This window comes from Podarcis vaucheri (genome assembly GCF_965113315.1).
Source record: "Podarcis vaucheri genome assembly, chromosome: 12".
NCBI classification, from domain to species: domain Eukaryota; kingdom Metazoa; phylum Chordata; class Lepidosauria; order Squamata; family Lacertidae; genus Podarcis; species Podarcis vaucheri.
Genome location: NC_138750.1, coordinates 7,824,717 through 7,839,226, shown reverse-complemented (window position 1 = coordinate 7,839,226; position 14,510 = coordinate 7,824,717). Strand labels below are relative to the sequence as shown.

General features: G+C 44.6%; 2 protein-coding genes across 7 annotated transcripts in view; one reads left to right on the top strand and one right to left on the bottom strand.

Moving 5' to 3' along the window:
* Positions 1 to 14,510, top strand: part of STARD3NL (STARD3 N-terminal like) — a 292,381-nt gene that overhangs the window by 45,023 nt on the left and 232,848 nt on the right. The window lies entirely within an intron of this gene.
* The window catches only part of LOC309515191 (amphiphysin-like), a 105,625-nt gene that overhangs the window by 20,719 nt on the left and 70,396 nt on the right, over positions 1 to 14,510 (bottom strand). For 3 of the 4 annotated variants that reach the window (XM_082192839.1, XM_082192842.1, XM_082192840.1), the window contains exons 5-12: positions 10,702 to 10,797; positions 8,228 to 8,335; positions 8,100 to 8,123; positions 6,871 to 6,956; positions 5,949 to 6,024; positions 5,340 to 5,422; positions 2,235 to 2,376; positions 385 to 513 (exon numbers count right to left, since the gene is read on the bottom strand). In XM_082192839.1, coding sequence (XP_082048965.1) covers positions 385 to 513; positions 2,235 to 2,376; positions 5,340 to 5,422; positions 5,949 to 6,024; positions 6,871 to 6,956; positions 8,100 to 8,123; positions 8,228 to 8,335; positions 10,702 to 10,797 — 744 coding nt within the window. The remainder of the gene's footprint in view (positions 1 to 384; positions 514 to 2,234; positions 2,377 to 5,339; positions 5,423 to 5,948; positions 6,025 to 6,870; positions 6,957 to 8,099; positions 8,124 to 8,227; positions 8,336 to 10,701; positions 10,798 to 14,510) is intronic. The other variant, XM_082192841.1, reaches the window with a different exon arrangement.

Sequence of the window (14,510 nt, the reverse complement as noted above, 5' to 3'; positions counted from 1 at the left end):
TTTTGTGGGGAAAGCTCTGGAGCAACAAACAGCATGCTCAGAGTTTTGAAGCATGGACTTGTGCCTGGAAAGAGCAGAGTAAAAAGCAAGTGCGGCTAAGTCCTGAGGCCAAATACTTTTTCTGAGCACCTGAAGAGGTTCTTGAGGACTTTTAAGCAATACTTCTCTTTCCTGTTACACAGCTGCTATGGAATCAACTCTGCAACCACTGCCAATCACATCTAGAGGGCCACAGGTTCTCCATCAGCCAAGAAATACACAGATCAACTCATTAACTCACAGCCTCAGGATTGTTGTAGGGATAAACAGGGACTATCCCAGAGACTATAACTGGGAGAGGTGTCCTGAAGCTGTTAAGGAACAGCTTTTGAGGCCCTGACTCACCTGTGAAGGAGTTGTCACATTTATTTCTGGAACAAAATTGTCATCAAATAAGCTGATGATATTCTCCTGCTGCAGTTCTTTTGTCGGTGTGAGTTTAGGTAGCGGTGGAACTGGGGGTCCTTTCCTCAGCTAAACAAAAAAACAATCACATTAGGAAGTGTAATCTTTAAGGCAAAGATTGAGATAATTTGTGGCAGGGATAAAATAAACACAAATCTGTCAACGTTTCAAGCCTGGGACTGATCAGCCCTGCATCATTTTGACTTTGACACCACCAAATATTCTAAAACCAAGTAGGCAAGGGGGACCAACTTTTTGAATTGCACAGGGCACTGCTGAAACTTGAGAGTTCCAAGGCCAGCACTGGGAAGTAGAACCGTAGGCAGAATCAATGACAATCACCTCCCACGTTCCATTTGCAGAAGGCCCTGCAAAATTGAAGGCCCTTGCATTCATGGAATAGGCCCTTGCACAGACAAGAAGCCACCGTTGGATCTCGCTTCCTGATTTTCTACATCAGGAATGAATTGCCCATGGCCCCTCCAAATGCAGTTGAAATCCCTAACTAAGGTGGTCAGTGGTCAGAAATGATGAGAGTTGCAGTCCAGCAACATCCGGAGGACCAATTCTCATCACTGTTCTACACACCACCCAGTATGATCATTCAGTGTAGAAAAATACACTAATCTCCAAGTAACTGAACACATGACGTGACAATTTACTTCTTTAAAGCATATCTAAAGGCATCAAAACCCCGTAAAAATATTACTGCTTGAGGGTGACAACCTCTAAACTGTAAAATAATGACCAATCAAAGTCAATGACAATGTTTGACGCGAGGAGAGGAAAACAATGCTAGCATATTTTGCATACTCTCCAGATCTGTGCAGGTCAGAACATTATTATAAATTCCAGCTGGTTGTCCATGCTCAAGCCAGAATCTCTCCCTCCAGCTGCAATGAGCATGCTGTGCTGACACATTTCTTCCAAAGTAGCGGAGAGCCACTGACAAAAGAAATCAAATCACATTTACCCTGCAGGAAAGGAAATTATATTCCTTTTATACCAGGCGGATAAAAATAGCCATAGTGAATCCACTGTTTGGATTGAAGCCAGATGCAGTTGGCAGCCTCCAGACGTTTCACCATAGTAATTGTAATGGGGTAACAGTCCTTTTCTTTGTAATGCGATTGAAACATTTTAGATTTCCTTTGATTTTAAAAAATGAATAAATACCCCCCAAAGTAACCAGATGTCCTTTGGCACGTTGCAGTACGGAGGGGTAAGAAAGAGATGGGCAGATCTCACTATCTCCTCTCCTTTCGACCATCCCTCACTGCTGCCAGTGCAACCATTGCCAGCTTCCTTTTCTTCCTGTTTGGGCAGGGCAATTTTTCCCAAAATGGCGCCGGTGTCATCATGAGGCTTCTCCGGAGCAGCAACACCAGCACCTTGCTCAAGATGGCGCTGTCCTTGAGAAACCTTATCAGGTCCTCTAGGAACTCTGGTCCCATCAAAAAGGTTCTTCCCTGACTAGCAAAGGAAGTGGAAGAGCAAAGGGTCAACGAACATAGCTACCACCAGTTGGGGGCTGAGGATGGGGGACAAATGGAGAACAAAGGCGGGTAAGTGATGGGAGTCAGATTTCTAACTCTCATTTCAGGAAGTGATAAGACAAGGGCTCCCTCTGGACCCTCTTCTCCACACCAATATTTAGGTTCTAGTAATTCTGATGGAAATTAGCTGGTTGTTAACGCCAAGCTTTTAGAAGAACTGGCTAATTTCATTGCTTTTGGCTGGGTTATCCCCTGCCCCCTCTGGGTATTTCATCTTAATTCTGTTCCTACTACCTGTGAGGGAGATTTAGGCCGTGCTGGTGCTGGAGAAGGAGGAGCAGCCAATGTATGATTGGGACTTGCTTCAGGGCTATGCAGAGGGGACTCCTCTTCAGGCGGTGATGGAGTTTTTGCAATGCGGAGAGGACCTGAATCGCTAATAGAATGCAAACCAATATTTTATAAAACATACAATACTGTCGTTTCAACATATTGAACTGCTTTTTGGCTCCCACAAGACACACCCATGAAGTCTGCATGTTTCCGTCTACAATGTGTACATTTGGTTCATTATGTGATAGTACGATGGATTAAATCCTGGGATACCAATCCTATATTTGTCTAGATGTCTAAGATCTCTGTTTTCCAGAATTCTGAAACTTCTCATTTGTTAGAATTTTGTGTGTGTTCTAGAATCATAGAATCATAGAATCATAGAGTTGGAAGAGACCACAAGGGCCATCAAGTCCAACCCCCTGCCAAGCAGGAAACACCATCAGAGCACTCCTGACATATGATTGTCAAGCCGATGAGATGGGCAGATATGACATATGAGAATCAAGCATATGATTCTCCCAGCTCATTTGTTATCTCTTTAGGACCCAACACTGTATCTGAAAATGAGAACTAAAGTTATTTCTGAATGTCTTCAACTATAACCAAGCTCACTACTAATTCCATCCACACTCATCTAGCAAGCGAAGGGTTTGGGAATGGAAGGGTGTGGCCTGAGAGCCTTGCGCAGAGGTGTGGTAACTAAGAGAGGAGACAGAGGGAGAAATTGGTCTTCTTTCCTTTCACAAGTGAGAGACAAAAAATCCTCACATCTTTTCCAGGTCCTCTGTGCTTCTGAGAGGACTGGATGGAGAGGTGGCCGCCTTATTTCCTTTGCAGGAAGCACTGACAACGGAAACAGGAAACACACAGGTGTTTCTTCCAGTGTATCTGCCCTTCGTCAAAGCTTCACGCAAGTCTGGCAAGGCCTTGTCTCCTTCAAACCCAGGGCTGTATGGAGTTGGGGTTTTTCCTCACTGACAGGGCCTTTTGCAGAGAAGATCATGCCTCTCCCTTCAATCTTCTAGGAAGCATGGGGGTGTTGAGGGAGGGACAGGATCTCATGTCACTTCTGCAGATGCCATCATGTCTCAACAAGGGACATCTTTCAATATAAAAGCTATTTGAACCGTTGAGCCAGATCCTCTGTGACTACAGTTCTGTTGTCTAAATTGATGCGGCTAAAGAACAGAAATTATGGAACCCAACATCTAAGAAACATTGTGCAATCTAAGATCTATAATCTGTGAAAACTATAATGTTGTATTTTGAAGAAGCATACAGTTAATGCATTCTATAAGCATGCTACTCAGTAAGCTGACACATGGGCTTCAGCACTTCTGTGGAAAACTAAAAGAACACATGATTGGCCAGGCCTCAATCATGTTCTCTATACTAAATCAAAGTAAGATTATTCATAAGCTACGAGACACCTTAAGTGTTCACTCACCACCTCTTTCTGTGGAAATATATATTTTTTTTCAAAAAGAAAGGATGAGATATTAAAACATTCTTTCCTTTCTATTCTATTTCTCTACAAGTTTTTCAATGAAGCTACAATTCTGTAGGGCTATGCTGAATGTTCCCCAGAGAACATTGTTGGTGCAAAAGCTGGCTTTTGGAGGCAGGTGCAGCAGCTGCCTGAATCTACTCACCCACCCTCCAATTTACATTTATTCATGCCTTTTTGCTATGATTCAACATCGCTACACACAGTGGTGGAGGAACCCTCTCCGGCACCCAGGGCGGGGCAGCCCTTACAGAGTGCGCATGTGCGGCATCCCACACAAGCGCAGTCCGTACGGAATACCGCACATGCACACTCTGTACGGGCTGCCGCTCATGCACAGTGACCGCATGGGCTGCTGCTTGCATGGCGGCTGTATGGGCTGCCTCTCGCATGGCTACCTTATGGAGTGTGCACGCGCGGCAGCCCGTACAGTCGCCATGCAAGAGGTAGCCCGTATGGACGGGGTGCGAGAGCGGCAGCCTGTATGGACGTCTGTACAGACTGCGTGCACCCTCAGCCGCTCTACTGCTGGGGGGAAGCAGGGGCCATCTTGTCACCCCCCTGAGTGGCACCCAGGGCGGACCACCCCCCTTCCTATGCCCCTGGCTACACAACTGCTGCTCTGGCACAATCGATCTTGTTTAATCAACCTTCTTCCTGGCTATTTGATCCCATCCAATCAGGACTCATGAAGCTGGTGCCATGATATCACATCCATTTCACAAAGCCAATTCAGAACATGGGCAGAAAGCCTTCGAAGGCAGCTGCACTGTAAATACTAAGGCGCCCTTTCACACCTTGAAAAAAAAATCAGATGCTCTTCATGGTGTGAAAAGTATTTACGAAATGCTCTCTCCTCATTTTGGCTCAACTTGAACATTTTCTAATAGTCTGCAGCTGCCTGTGCCACAGTTAATACTATCATGGTAAACTTGCAAGCACTGTGTAGATACAGAAAGTACTTATCAAGTTTGTACAGCCATAGTTCAGAGGCTGCATGAAACTATACGGGGATGTGCAAAGAACTGAGCATTGGAACAAAGCTTGCAGACACAGAGGAGACCAAAAGGTCCCCCCTCATCTGATAAAGTGCAAGGAGATGTGCCAAGCTCCGACTACAGCTTCAGCCAACCCCATCCAGCATGGGCAATGGCCAGGGATGGTGGGAGTTGTCATCTATCAGCAGCTGGAGGGCCACAGCTGTTTGTTACCCACACATTCTTCGAATACCTCACTAGGACTAAGGACTCTCTTCAGCCAAGGAACATGGTGGGTGAAAAAGGTTGCATTACTATAGGTGAACACCTGATCTGTTTCTGATGTAACACTACATAATTGACTGCAGCCATAGCTCTGCCAGCAACTAAAGTCTGCTTCCAACATAAAATAGGGGCTGAGGCAAAACCAGGGGAAACATTTGTGTTCAACTGGAAAAAAGAAGAAGTTATCTATTCACAAACTTTGATTAATTTTGTACTGTCAAAAGTTACTGGTTGTATTATTGGATGAATGTGGTTCAGGTCATGCGCAATGTAGTTTAATAGACAATATTTTACCTGGGTGCTCCAAGAATGGTGAAGGCCTTGTCAGCATGTTGCTCTCCCAACTTTGACATCACCTCATAGAGTTTGTGGCATAGCTGAAGGGACAAAAACAGTTGTCATTTTATAACAGCTACTTTAGGTAGGGTGGGGAGAATAAACTAAAAACCACATATTTGTTCCACTATGGGACTAAGTTTAGTCACCCTTTTTTAAAAAATAGGATATTATCACAGCGACACACAACACACGCAGAGTGCAAGGCTTCGCACTTAATAGTGAAGATGTGTGTTGCAAATAGTCTTGGGGTTCCCCCGGGGCCAATTATCCTAAACCCTTGCTTCTGAAAGCTCTGTCATTTCATTACCACAAGTTCATCAGGGGGCTCACAACTTAACACAGCAAACTTAAGCAGTAGACAGCGGGAAGCCATTAAAAATAATTACTGCATTCTGCTAGTTTCATTCACTAATGTTAATCATAGTAAAAAGCAATCTTTTTTGTAACAGAAAGGAAAGAGGAAGCAGGAAAAAGATTACATGTGTGCATCTTGCCACCTGCATTTTTAACCTACTTCAAAGGTGTCTGTTGCTTTTCTTCCACAGCGCATTCATTATTACTCACCAAAGCTATTTCTTTGTGAAATTTGGCTTCAAGGCTGGAGATATTTTTGAATGTGTTCACATAAAAGCCAACTCGTCTAAAAGGAGATGACAAGGTAAAAAATGAAAAGGTTGTAAAGAGAAAGAAAAAATAATGAAATGTATTTTTTTTTGTCCAATGCTGTTTCCTCCTATGGCTTTGAAAGTTTCCTACGCCTTTGCAAAAGTATGCTCTGTTCCCATATGTACAGTATCCAATTTGGAAATGTAAAAATGGACCATCTAGATATAACATATACATGGCAACAGATCTCCCCCATCACCAAATTTCCAATGTGATGTGACTTAAGGTAAACCTCCTTTAAATACAACCCCAGTACCACTTATCAAGGGTGAACCCCACACCAGAGTGACAATGCACCATGGACTGAATGTCAGTGATGGAAAAATGCAAGCCCAAAGTTGCCCATAGGTGGACCATTTGTAACATATGTATACTGGATCAAAGAGGGAAATCAGGTCTATGATGCATCAACTATGCTGTGGATTTGCATCTTTAGTGGATTTCCTCTAGGTTCTAGTGAGGAGCATATAAACATTCAATTTTGTCTACGAGTTTCATTTTTGGACCAAACATGCTGCATGTCTGCTAACTGGAAAAACCCCACTGCTGCAATAACTGGTTGTGTTTACTGAAGCTACACAAGTCTCATTAAAGCAGACACCCCCAACCTGCAGCCCTTCAGATGTTTTGGTCGACAACTCCCATGATCCCTAGCTAACAGGACCAGTGGTCAGGGATGATGGGAATTGTAGTCTCAAAACATCTGGAAGGCCGAAGGTTGGGGATGCCTGCATTAAAGCATTACAAAGAGAGGTCAGCCTTAGTTCTCTGGGCTTCCATGAAAAGTTGAAGGACACAAAGCACCATCTGCTATAGCTACCTTGACCATAAAGATGGCAGCTCTTCTTGCAAATCAATGTTGAAATCTTCAAACACTTTCTGTGCTTTCTGAAACTCTTCCTCTGCCTAGAAAGAAAATCAAACAGATTGGCACAAATTGGTGCAAAAACAAAAGGGCACTGGATGAAAAAGCAAACAAGTCAATTTCTGGGTGGGTTCTCCTCTGGGCTGGTAATCTTTTAAGGACAGCTGGGAAGTTGGCAGGCAGGCAAGAAATGCCTTCAACTGAGGAATCAGATCAGAATCAGCAGCTTGACAGATGAGGAGGAACTTTCTTGGTCCATTGTATCATTTGACCTTTATATGGCAGCTACAGTACTGCCTTATGGTATAGCCATCTAGTGAAGTGCAGCAGAAAGGAGGCAACAGTTGCCTCTATTGCAAAGGTGCCATACAGATACAGAGAGTAATGGTCGAACTGTAGGAGACATTAATTGTTACCACTGAGACCTTCTTTCCCAATGCATAGACCAGCTTTAGGGCACCTGTGGGGGTGGTGGAAGATGACTGAACTCCACCTCCTCACAGTCCTAATGTTGCTGGGTCCCACCAGCTACAAACTTGATCCTGACTGCTGCCAAGTCCCCAGCATAAGATACCTCTTGCCTATGGGCTGTATCCAAAAGGTTCTACGCAAAGTAGACTCACTGAATTTAACGGACCAATTACTTCCAATGGGTCTACTCTGACTAATTATGAGTTTCTGCTTCAAGGATGTTAACTAGTTTAAACCTTATTGCCTTTGTCCACAAGCCTATATATATATATATATATATATATATATATATCCACAAGCCGATATATATATATGGCAATTTCACACACTCGTATAATGAAGTGATGGCAGGATTTATCGCAAATGGCACATATCAAGAAGTATGACACCTCAATAGCGAGAAAGGGTTGCCAGTGTCACTCCAGGAGATTATGCCCATAGCCAGCGAAGGGTCAGGAGAATCCCCCAACCCCTTCTACCCCTCTGGGCCACAGGGTGCATAAAACCATTTGCACTGCACTGGAGAAGGGGAAAGCACATAAGCCAACACTGGGAACACCAATCTGGCCCTTAGGGAAGGCCAGCCTTGTCTCTCTAGGCTGGTAAAAGCTCTATGTAAAAGTTTTAGCTCTAGGTCATTACATGGTATGCCAACCATCCACAGCAGTCTAGCACATTCTAGATAAAGCCCATGTTTGTTTGTTTTTGCCTACCCTTTTGTTCTGTGGAGTTTGTAGCTTGGGCATTAAAAGAGAAAGAAAGAAGATTTAGCAAGCACTTCTCAAGGAGCAACTTCATACAGAAATTCTGCTGGTGGTTAGAATTTAAAGGCACGTCTTACCTTGGAAATCCTGCCTTCGTCTTTTCTCTTTGAACTCTGCAAGGCTTCCAAATGATGTCTTGCACTGTCATAGTCCACTAGCTTTCTGCTCCGCTTTGCAATACGATTCTACAAACAGTGATACCCAATCAAAACTCGCCGTTCTCCTTATGCCTCCACATAGTTTAAGATGCAGCTTTTGCGATTTTGAAACGTTCAGTCTTTTTCAAAAAACATTTATATCTTTTTCTCCTATCACTTAAGAACTAAGCTTCACCTACATTCTTGTTGTTTTTAAACTCAGATACTGCTGGTAAAATAAAATGCATAGCTTACTTTCGTCAACGTTTTAAAGGCTGAATTTCTAAATTCCCACATCAGATTCACTCAAAGGCATTCTAGAACATACTGCCACAAAACTTATTTAAAACTTCAAAGAGCTACCCTGAGCCTAATCTTGCGCTATGTATATTAATCAGCAAAGTGAATATTCTGTCAAAGTCAATAGATTTAGATGGCTTCTCTGCACTAAGCAATAACAAACAAATCCCATTTTGACATATGTTTGTGGCTTAGTTAATTAATACAATAGCCTGACATCAGCCCCAGTTGGGCCTCTCATTAAAGAGATCAGGATTCTGCCTGGAATCTGTTTTCCACAAATAGGCCATTACCTGCTACAATAAGGTATTAGCAGTAGGACCCTTTCTACAGAGAGAGAGAAAAATCAATACAGCAAACACAGAGAGAAATACAGAAAAGTATAAAACAGAAATAAGCAGAAGAAGAGATTAGAAAACAATTCCAAAAAAATAAGCCCCGGCACCACGTTGGGAGCAGGGGAAAGGCAGGTTTTCAACTGTCAGCAAACAGAGAGTAAAGGTCTTTAATTTGCAGCGTTTTCCACATTCTCTAAACTTGCAGCCTGGGTTCGATAAGGAGACTTCACAGGAAAGACAAGGCAGTCAACAAGTGAAACAAAACTCCACGTACACCAATCCATACAGCAAATGCTAACATTGATGTCACACAGATGTCAAACACATGAGAAATGTATTTTCTAGTACAGTGGTACCTCTGGTTACGAACTTCATTCTTTCCAGAGGTCCGTTCTTAAGCTGAAACTATTCTTATCCTGAGACGCGCTTTCACTAATGGGGCCTCCCACTGCGCATGCGCCTCTGACGCACAATTTCCGTTCGCATCCTGGGGCAAAGTTTGCAACCAGGAGCAGCTACTTCCAGGTTAGCGGAGGTTGCAACCTGAAGCGTTCATAACCAGAGGTACCACTGTACCAAAACTAGTTCCATGAAAGTCCTTCAGGAAAACTTTGAAAATGAACTAAAAACTTTGCTAATCCAGATGGGCCTTTCACACCAGCCCTGCCTGCACGATGAGATGAAGGGTCCAAGAGTACTACTCTACATAGGATGTTTGAAGTCTTATTTGGAGGAGTTTTCCATTTGAAGGGCTATCTGGTCCAAGTCTGGTTAAAAATAAGGAAGGGAGGAGATCAGAGGCCTTGAATTTCCCCTCAATAGCACCTGGAGAGCAGACGGAGCGTGCCCATAGCTCACCTGGTCACTCACTGTCTTCCCTACTACAGGGAGATGTATTTCCATGTAAATTACAGCAATTAGTTTCAAATTTAATGAAAAAGGTTGTCCTTTTTTAGTGATATGTAAGCTGTCACCATACTTTGATATCAATTTCCAAGCCTCCATCCGTGGGCCCACTGGTGAGATCACTTAGGTTGGCAGGCCTGAAGGACTGCATCTCTCAGCAGGGGCCTCACACTTTCGCAAGTGGAAATTCCTCCAAATGAATAACAAATGGCCTTTAAATAGGATTAAAAGACCCATTTGTTTAGAACAGCCCCTGTTGCTGTTTTTTAAAGAGTATTTGTTGGATAAAGAATGAGCATTTGTTGTACCACGCTGCCTTGTGAGCTTTGACCCTTTAAAAAAGCGCTGCCTAACTTACCTTAAATAATATAAAAATAATGAACAAGCATTGCTTGATAGACCTAGATAACTGAAAAGATATTTGGGGGGGGCTAATCGTGTTTAGTGCACCCCACTACACCTTTCACAACAGCCTTCCAAAGATGAGCCTGTATGTAATCCAGATTACGGCATACCACAAATATAGCAGAAGTACCCCAGGTATCTATAGCTTTGACCCAGATCAATTTTTAGTTTTTATGGCTTGAATAACAACCGTGAGCTACTTAGAACTGGCTCACAGGGGCAGAAAGGTAGGGATACTGATACATGTGTTGGATGAACAGTGTTTTCTTCCACCCCTTTTTGACATGGAAGGCTCACAGGAAGGAAATATGTACGTGGATACAGATATATGGGGATCTGACCGATGCTCATGTTACGTTGTATTTGTAGTGGTGGATATGCACACAGCTGCAGACATTCCTTCCTCAACTACAATACTGCTATTGTCAACCATGTGAACTAGCCCATGCTGAGACCTTACAGTACCTTTATATCAGGAAACTGTCCCAGATATGTGTCCAAGGTCAACAACGACCCGTCAACGAGCTTTTGGTGGAAATCTTCCCAAAGTACATCACATTTCTGTAGAGAGGAAAGAAACAGGGTGAGAATACAACAGAAAGCAATTGACACCAGTAACCCAAACAAAGAATGTTAATATTGGGGGGAAAGGACATTAAAAAATCAAATACATCCTTAGTCACTTTGGATTCCATGGAATGTACTTCTATGTCAGTGTATTTAAGATGCTCAAACTATACAGTATGCTTAACACACTGTACTTGATGACAACATGGTCACAGAGGAGGCAAATATTGTACTGCAACCTTTCCTACCTATCCCCTTTGCCATGCATGGAACAAACGTTCAAACTTCGTATTTATCTTGACTGAAGGAATTCTGCCCCAACCAGAATTCAGACTGGAAAGCGAGGTTCCAGTTGGATGGGCCCAGGACCCACCACATTCCAGCAGGTTCCGGTTCTGTTCCAGAAACAGCAGGCAAGGTGAAGTTTGAGGCCACCCCCCAGACAGGCTGCAAAGTCATTATGCTTTGCCTGCATGCAACGGCTAGCCCAGATATCTCCATGCCTGTGAAGAAAGACTAATTTAGCCTTCCTGAATCCAGAGCCATGCTAGGTCACCAGTCTCTCAACATGTAGAACCGCTAGAGCAGTGTTTCCCAACCGGTGTTCCGCGGCACACTAGTGTGCCGTGAGACACCGGCTGGTGTGCCGTGGGAGGGAGGCGGGCGAGTCGGGCGGCGAGAGGCGGCGGTGGCGAGGATCCGCGTCGAGCCGGGGGCGGCTCCGCGGTGGTGGTGCCGAGCGGCGGGGCAGCGCGCGCAAAAGGGAGGAGCGCGAGACAGCGGAGGAGGAGGAGGCCGGCATGTCCGGGCAGCAGCAGCAACAACAGCAGCAGCAACTCCCGGCGACGGCTCCTCAAGCCCCGTCGCCGCCCCCTCCTCCGCCCGCTATCGCCGCCACCACCACAACAGCCGCCGCCGCCTCAGCTGCCGCCGTCCCTCACCCTCGCTCTGCTGCCTCCTCCCACCCCGGCAAGGGGAAGGGAAAAAACGTTCACTTTTGTGCGTCCCTCCCGGCGTGACGCTGCGCGCTGACGTCACGGGGCGGGGCTTTAATGGTGGTGTGCCGCGAGATTTTTTTCCGGTAAACAGGTGTGCCGTTGCCCAAAAACGTTTGGGAAACACTGCGCTAGACCTTACTGCGCATGTCCAAGCTGCATTGAATTCTGACTTTCACAATATTAAAGGTAAAGGTAAAGGTACCCCTGCCCGAACGGGCCAGTCTTGACAGACTCTGGGGTTTGTGCGCCCATCTCACATCTATAGGCTGGGGGCCAGCGCTGTCCGGAGACACTTCCGGGTCACGTGGCCAGCGTGACAAAGCTGCATCTGGCGAGCCAGCGCAGCACACGGAACGCCGTTTACCTTCCCGCTGGTAAGCGGTCCCTATTTATCTACTTGCACCCGGGGGTGCTTTCGAACTGCTAGGTTGGCAGGCGCTGGGACCGAGCAGCGGGAGCGCACCCCGCCGCGGGGATTCGAACCGCCGACCTTTCAATCGGCAAGCCCTAGGCGCTGAGGCTTTTACCCACAGCGCCACCCGCGTCCCCTTCACAATATTAGCTGTGGTCAAATATCTGGAGAACCAAATAGTTCATCCCTAGTGCAACAAATTGTGTGTTTGCACACATGGATGTGTACATGCATCTGTCTTCTTTCCCACTTCTAGGATCCAATTTAATTAGAAACTAGATGATATAAAGTATGGCAGACCATTAATTTTCAACACTTACCTTAAAAAAAGAAATCAAATGCAAGATTAAAATTGCACTTCAGAACATTCTTTTTATCTATTTTTTCATAAGGATGTAGACATTCTCTGCTGTCACATCAGCAGATAAACAAGACAATTCTTTTGCATAAACTCTGCAGCTTAGTCCTTTGTGAAACCCTCAGGGGAAACACTCATTGGCGCTCTCATGTCCACAAGCCTGTTAGCACTGATGTGATGCACCAGAGACAACAGGGCTGTGACATGGCAGATAAAAATAGCATTTTCAATTAAATTTAAAATTTGCAGATGCTGCTCAAATAAAAGGTCCTTTTCAAAATGCTGTCTAAAATTCAGCCTGTGACCCTCCTGGATTACAATTGGGGAAAGACAAAGGAACAAATGCGTAATGGAATTGAGATCGTAAAGGGTGGACAGTTTATCTGAAAGCGTAGCACCAGTAGGAAAGGAAGAGAATAGGTTTTGTAGTCAAGCTAGCAAAAATTTACCATTTGCCTGACAATAAGTGTTGGAAGTGTAAAGAAACTGAAGGTACTTTCTACCACCTTTGGTGGACGTGCCCGAAGATTAAGGCTTTCTGGGAAACGATATATAATGAAATGAAAAAGGTACTTAAATGTACGTCCCCTAAGAAACCAGAGGCCTTTCTCTTGGGCATTGTCGGCCAATTGGTGTCAAAGAAAGATAGGAATTTCTTTATGTATGCTACGACAGCAGCAAGAATACTCATCGCAAAGTATTGGAAGACACAAGATCTACCCACTCTGGAAGAATGGCAGATGAAAGTGATGGACTATATGACTTTGGCCGAGATGACTGGCAGAATCCGCGACCAGGGAAAGGAGACGGCGGAAGAAGAATGGAAGAAATTTAAAATCTACCTTAAGGACTATTATAAACTTGAGGAATGCTAGAATGTCGAGGTTTTGAGTAAGAAAGGGTTACAGCGAGATAAGACTAGACTGAAGGAAAGATTAAGAGGACAGAGGACTGACAGAAATATTTAGAGTTGCTAAAAACTTTTGGACATTGGGATGCAGAAAGGGGAGGTATGAGGGAGTCTGAGAAACATGGTTTATGAAAAAAAGGTTATGAAACTATACGTGTTTGTATGTCTTTTTATATGTTTGTATTGTTTTAAAAATCTCTGTAAAACCAATAAAAAATTTTTATATAAAAAAAAAAGAGAATAGGTTTTGTTGTTGGCTGGATTGCACTGTGAGGACGTGAATGGCACTGGGGTTTAAACCGATCGAATGGTCGGCAGTTCGAATCCCTGTGACAGGGTGAGCTCCCGTTCTTCGGTCCCAGCTCCTGCCAACCTAGCAGTTTGAAAGCACGTCAAAGTGAAGTAGATAAATAAATTCTTCTTCAGAATTAGATCATACTTTTGGCCATAAAAAGAAAGAAATAATGCAATTGCTGTTCTGCAATCCTTCTACCCCTTATGTTTTACGATCCTGCTTCTAATAGCGAACTCAGGTGATGAGCGCTAGCAGGATTGTGGCTAAAACAGGGCCACTGAGAGCAAGAGAGAGGTATTAGCATTGTCCAGGTGAGCCCTGAAGGGACGTGGGTGGCACTGTGGGTTAAACCACTGAGCCTTGGGCTTGCTGATCGGAAGGTTGGCAGTTTGAGTCCCCGCAGCGGGGTGAGCTCCCGTTGCTCAGTCCCTGCTCCTGCCAACCTAGCAGTTTAAAAACACATCAAAGTGCAAGTAGATAAATAGGTACCGCTCCGGCGGGAAGGTAAACGGCGTTTCTATGCGCTGCTCTGGTTCGCCAGAAGCAGCTTAGTCCTGCTGGCCACGTGACCCAAAAAAACTCTCTGCAGAAGCAGACAAATGCCGGCTCCCTCGGGCTGTAAAGCGAGATGAGCACCACAACCCCAGAGTCATTCGCGACTGGACTTAACTGTCAGGGGTCCCTTTACTCTTTACCTTTTTTAGATTGCAATGTAAATTTACAACCCCAAATAG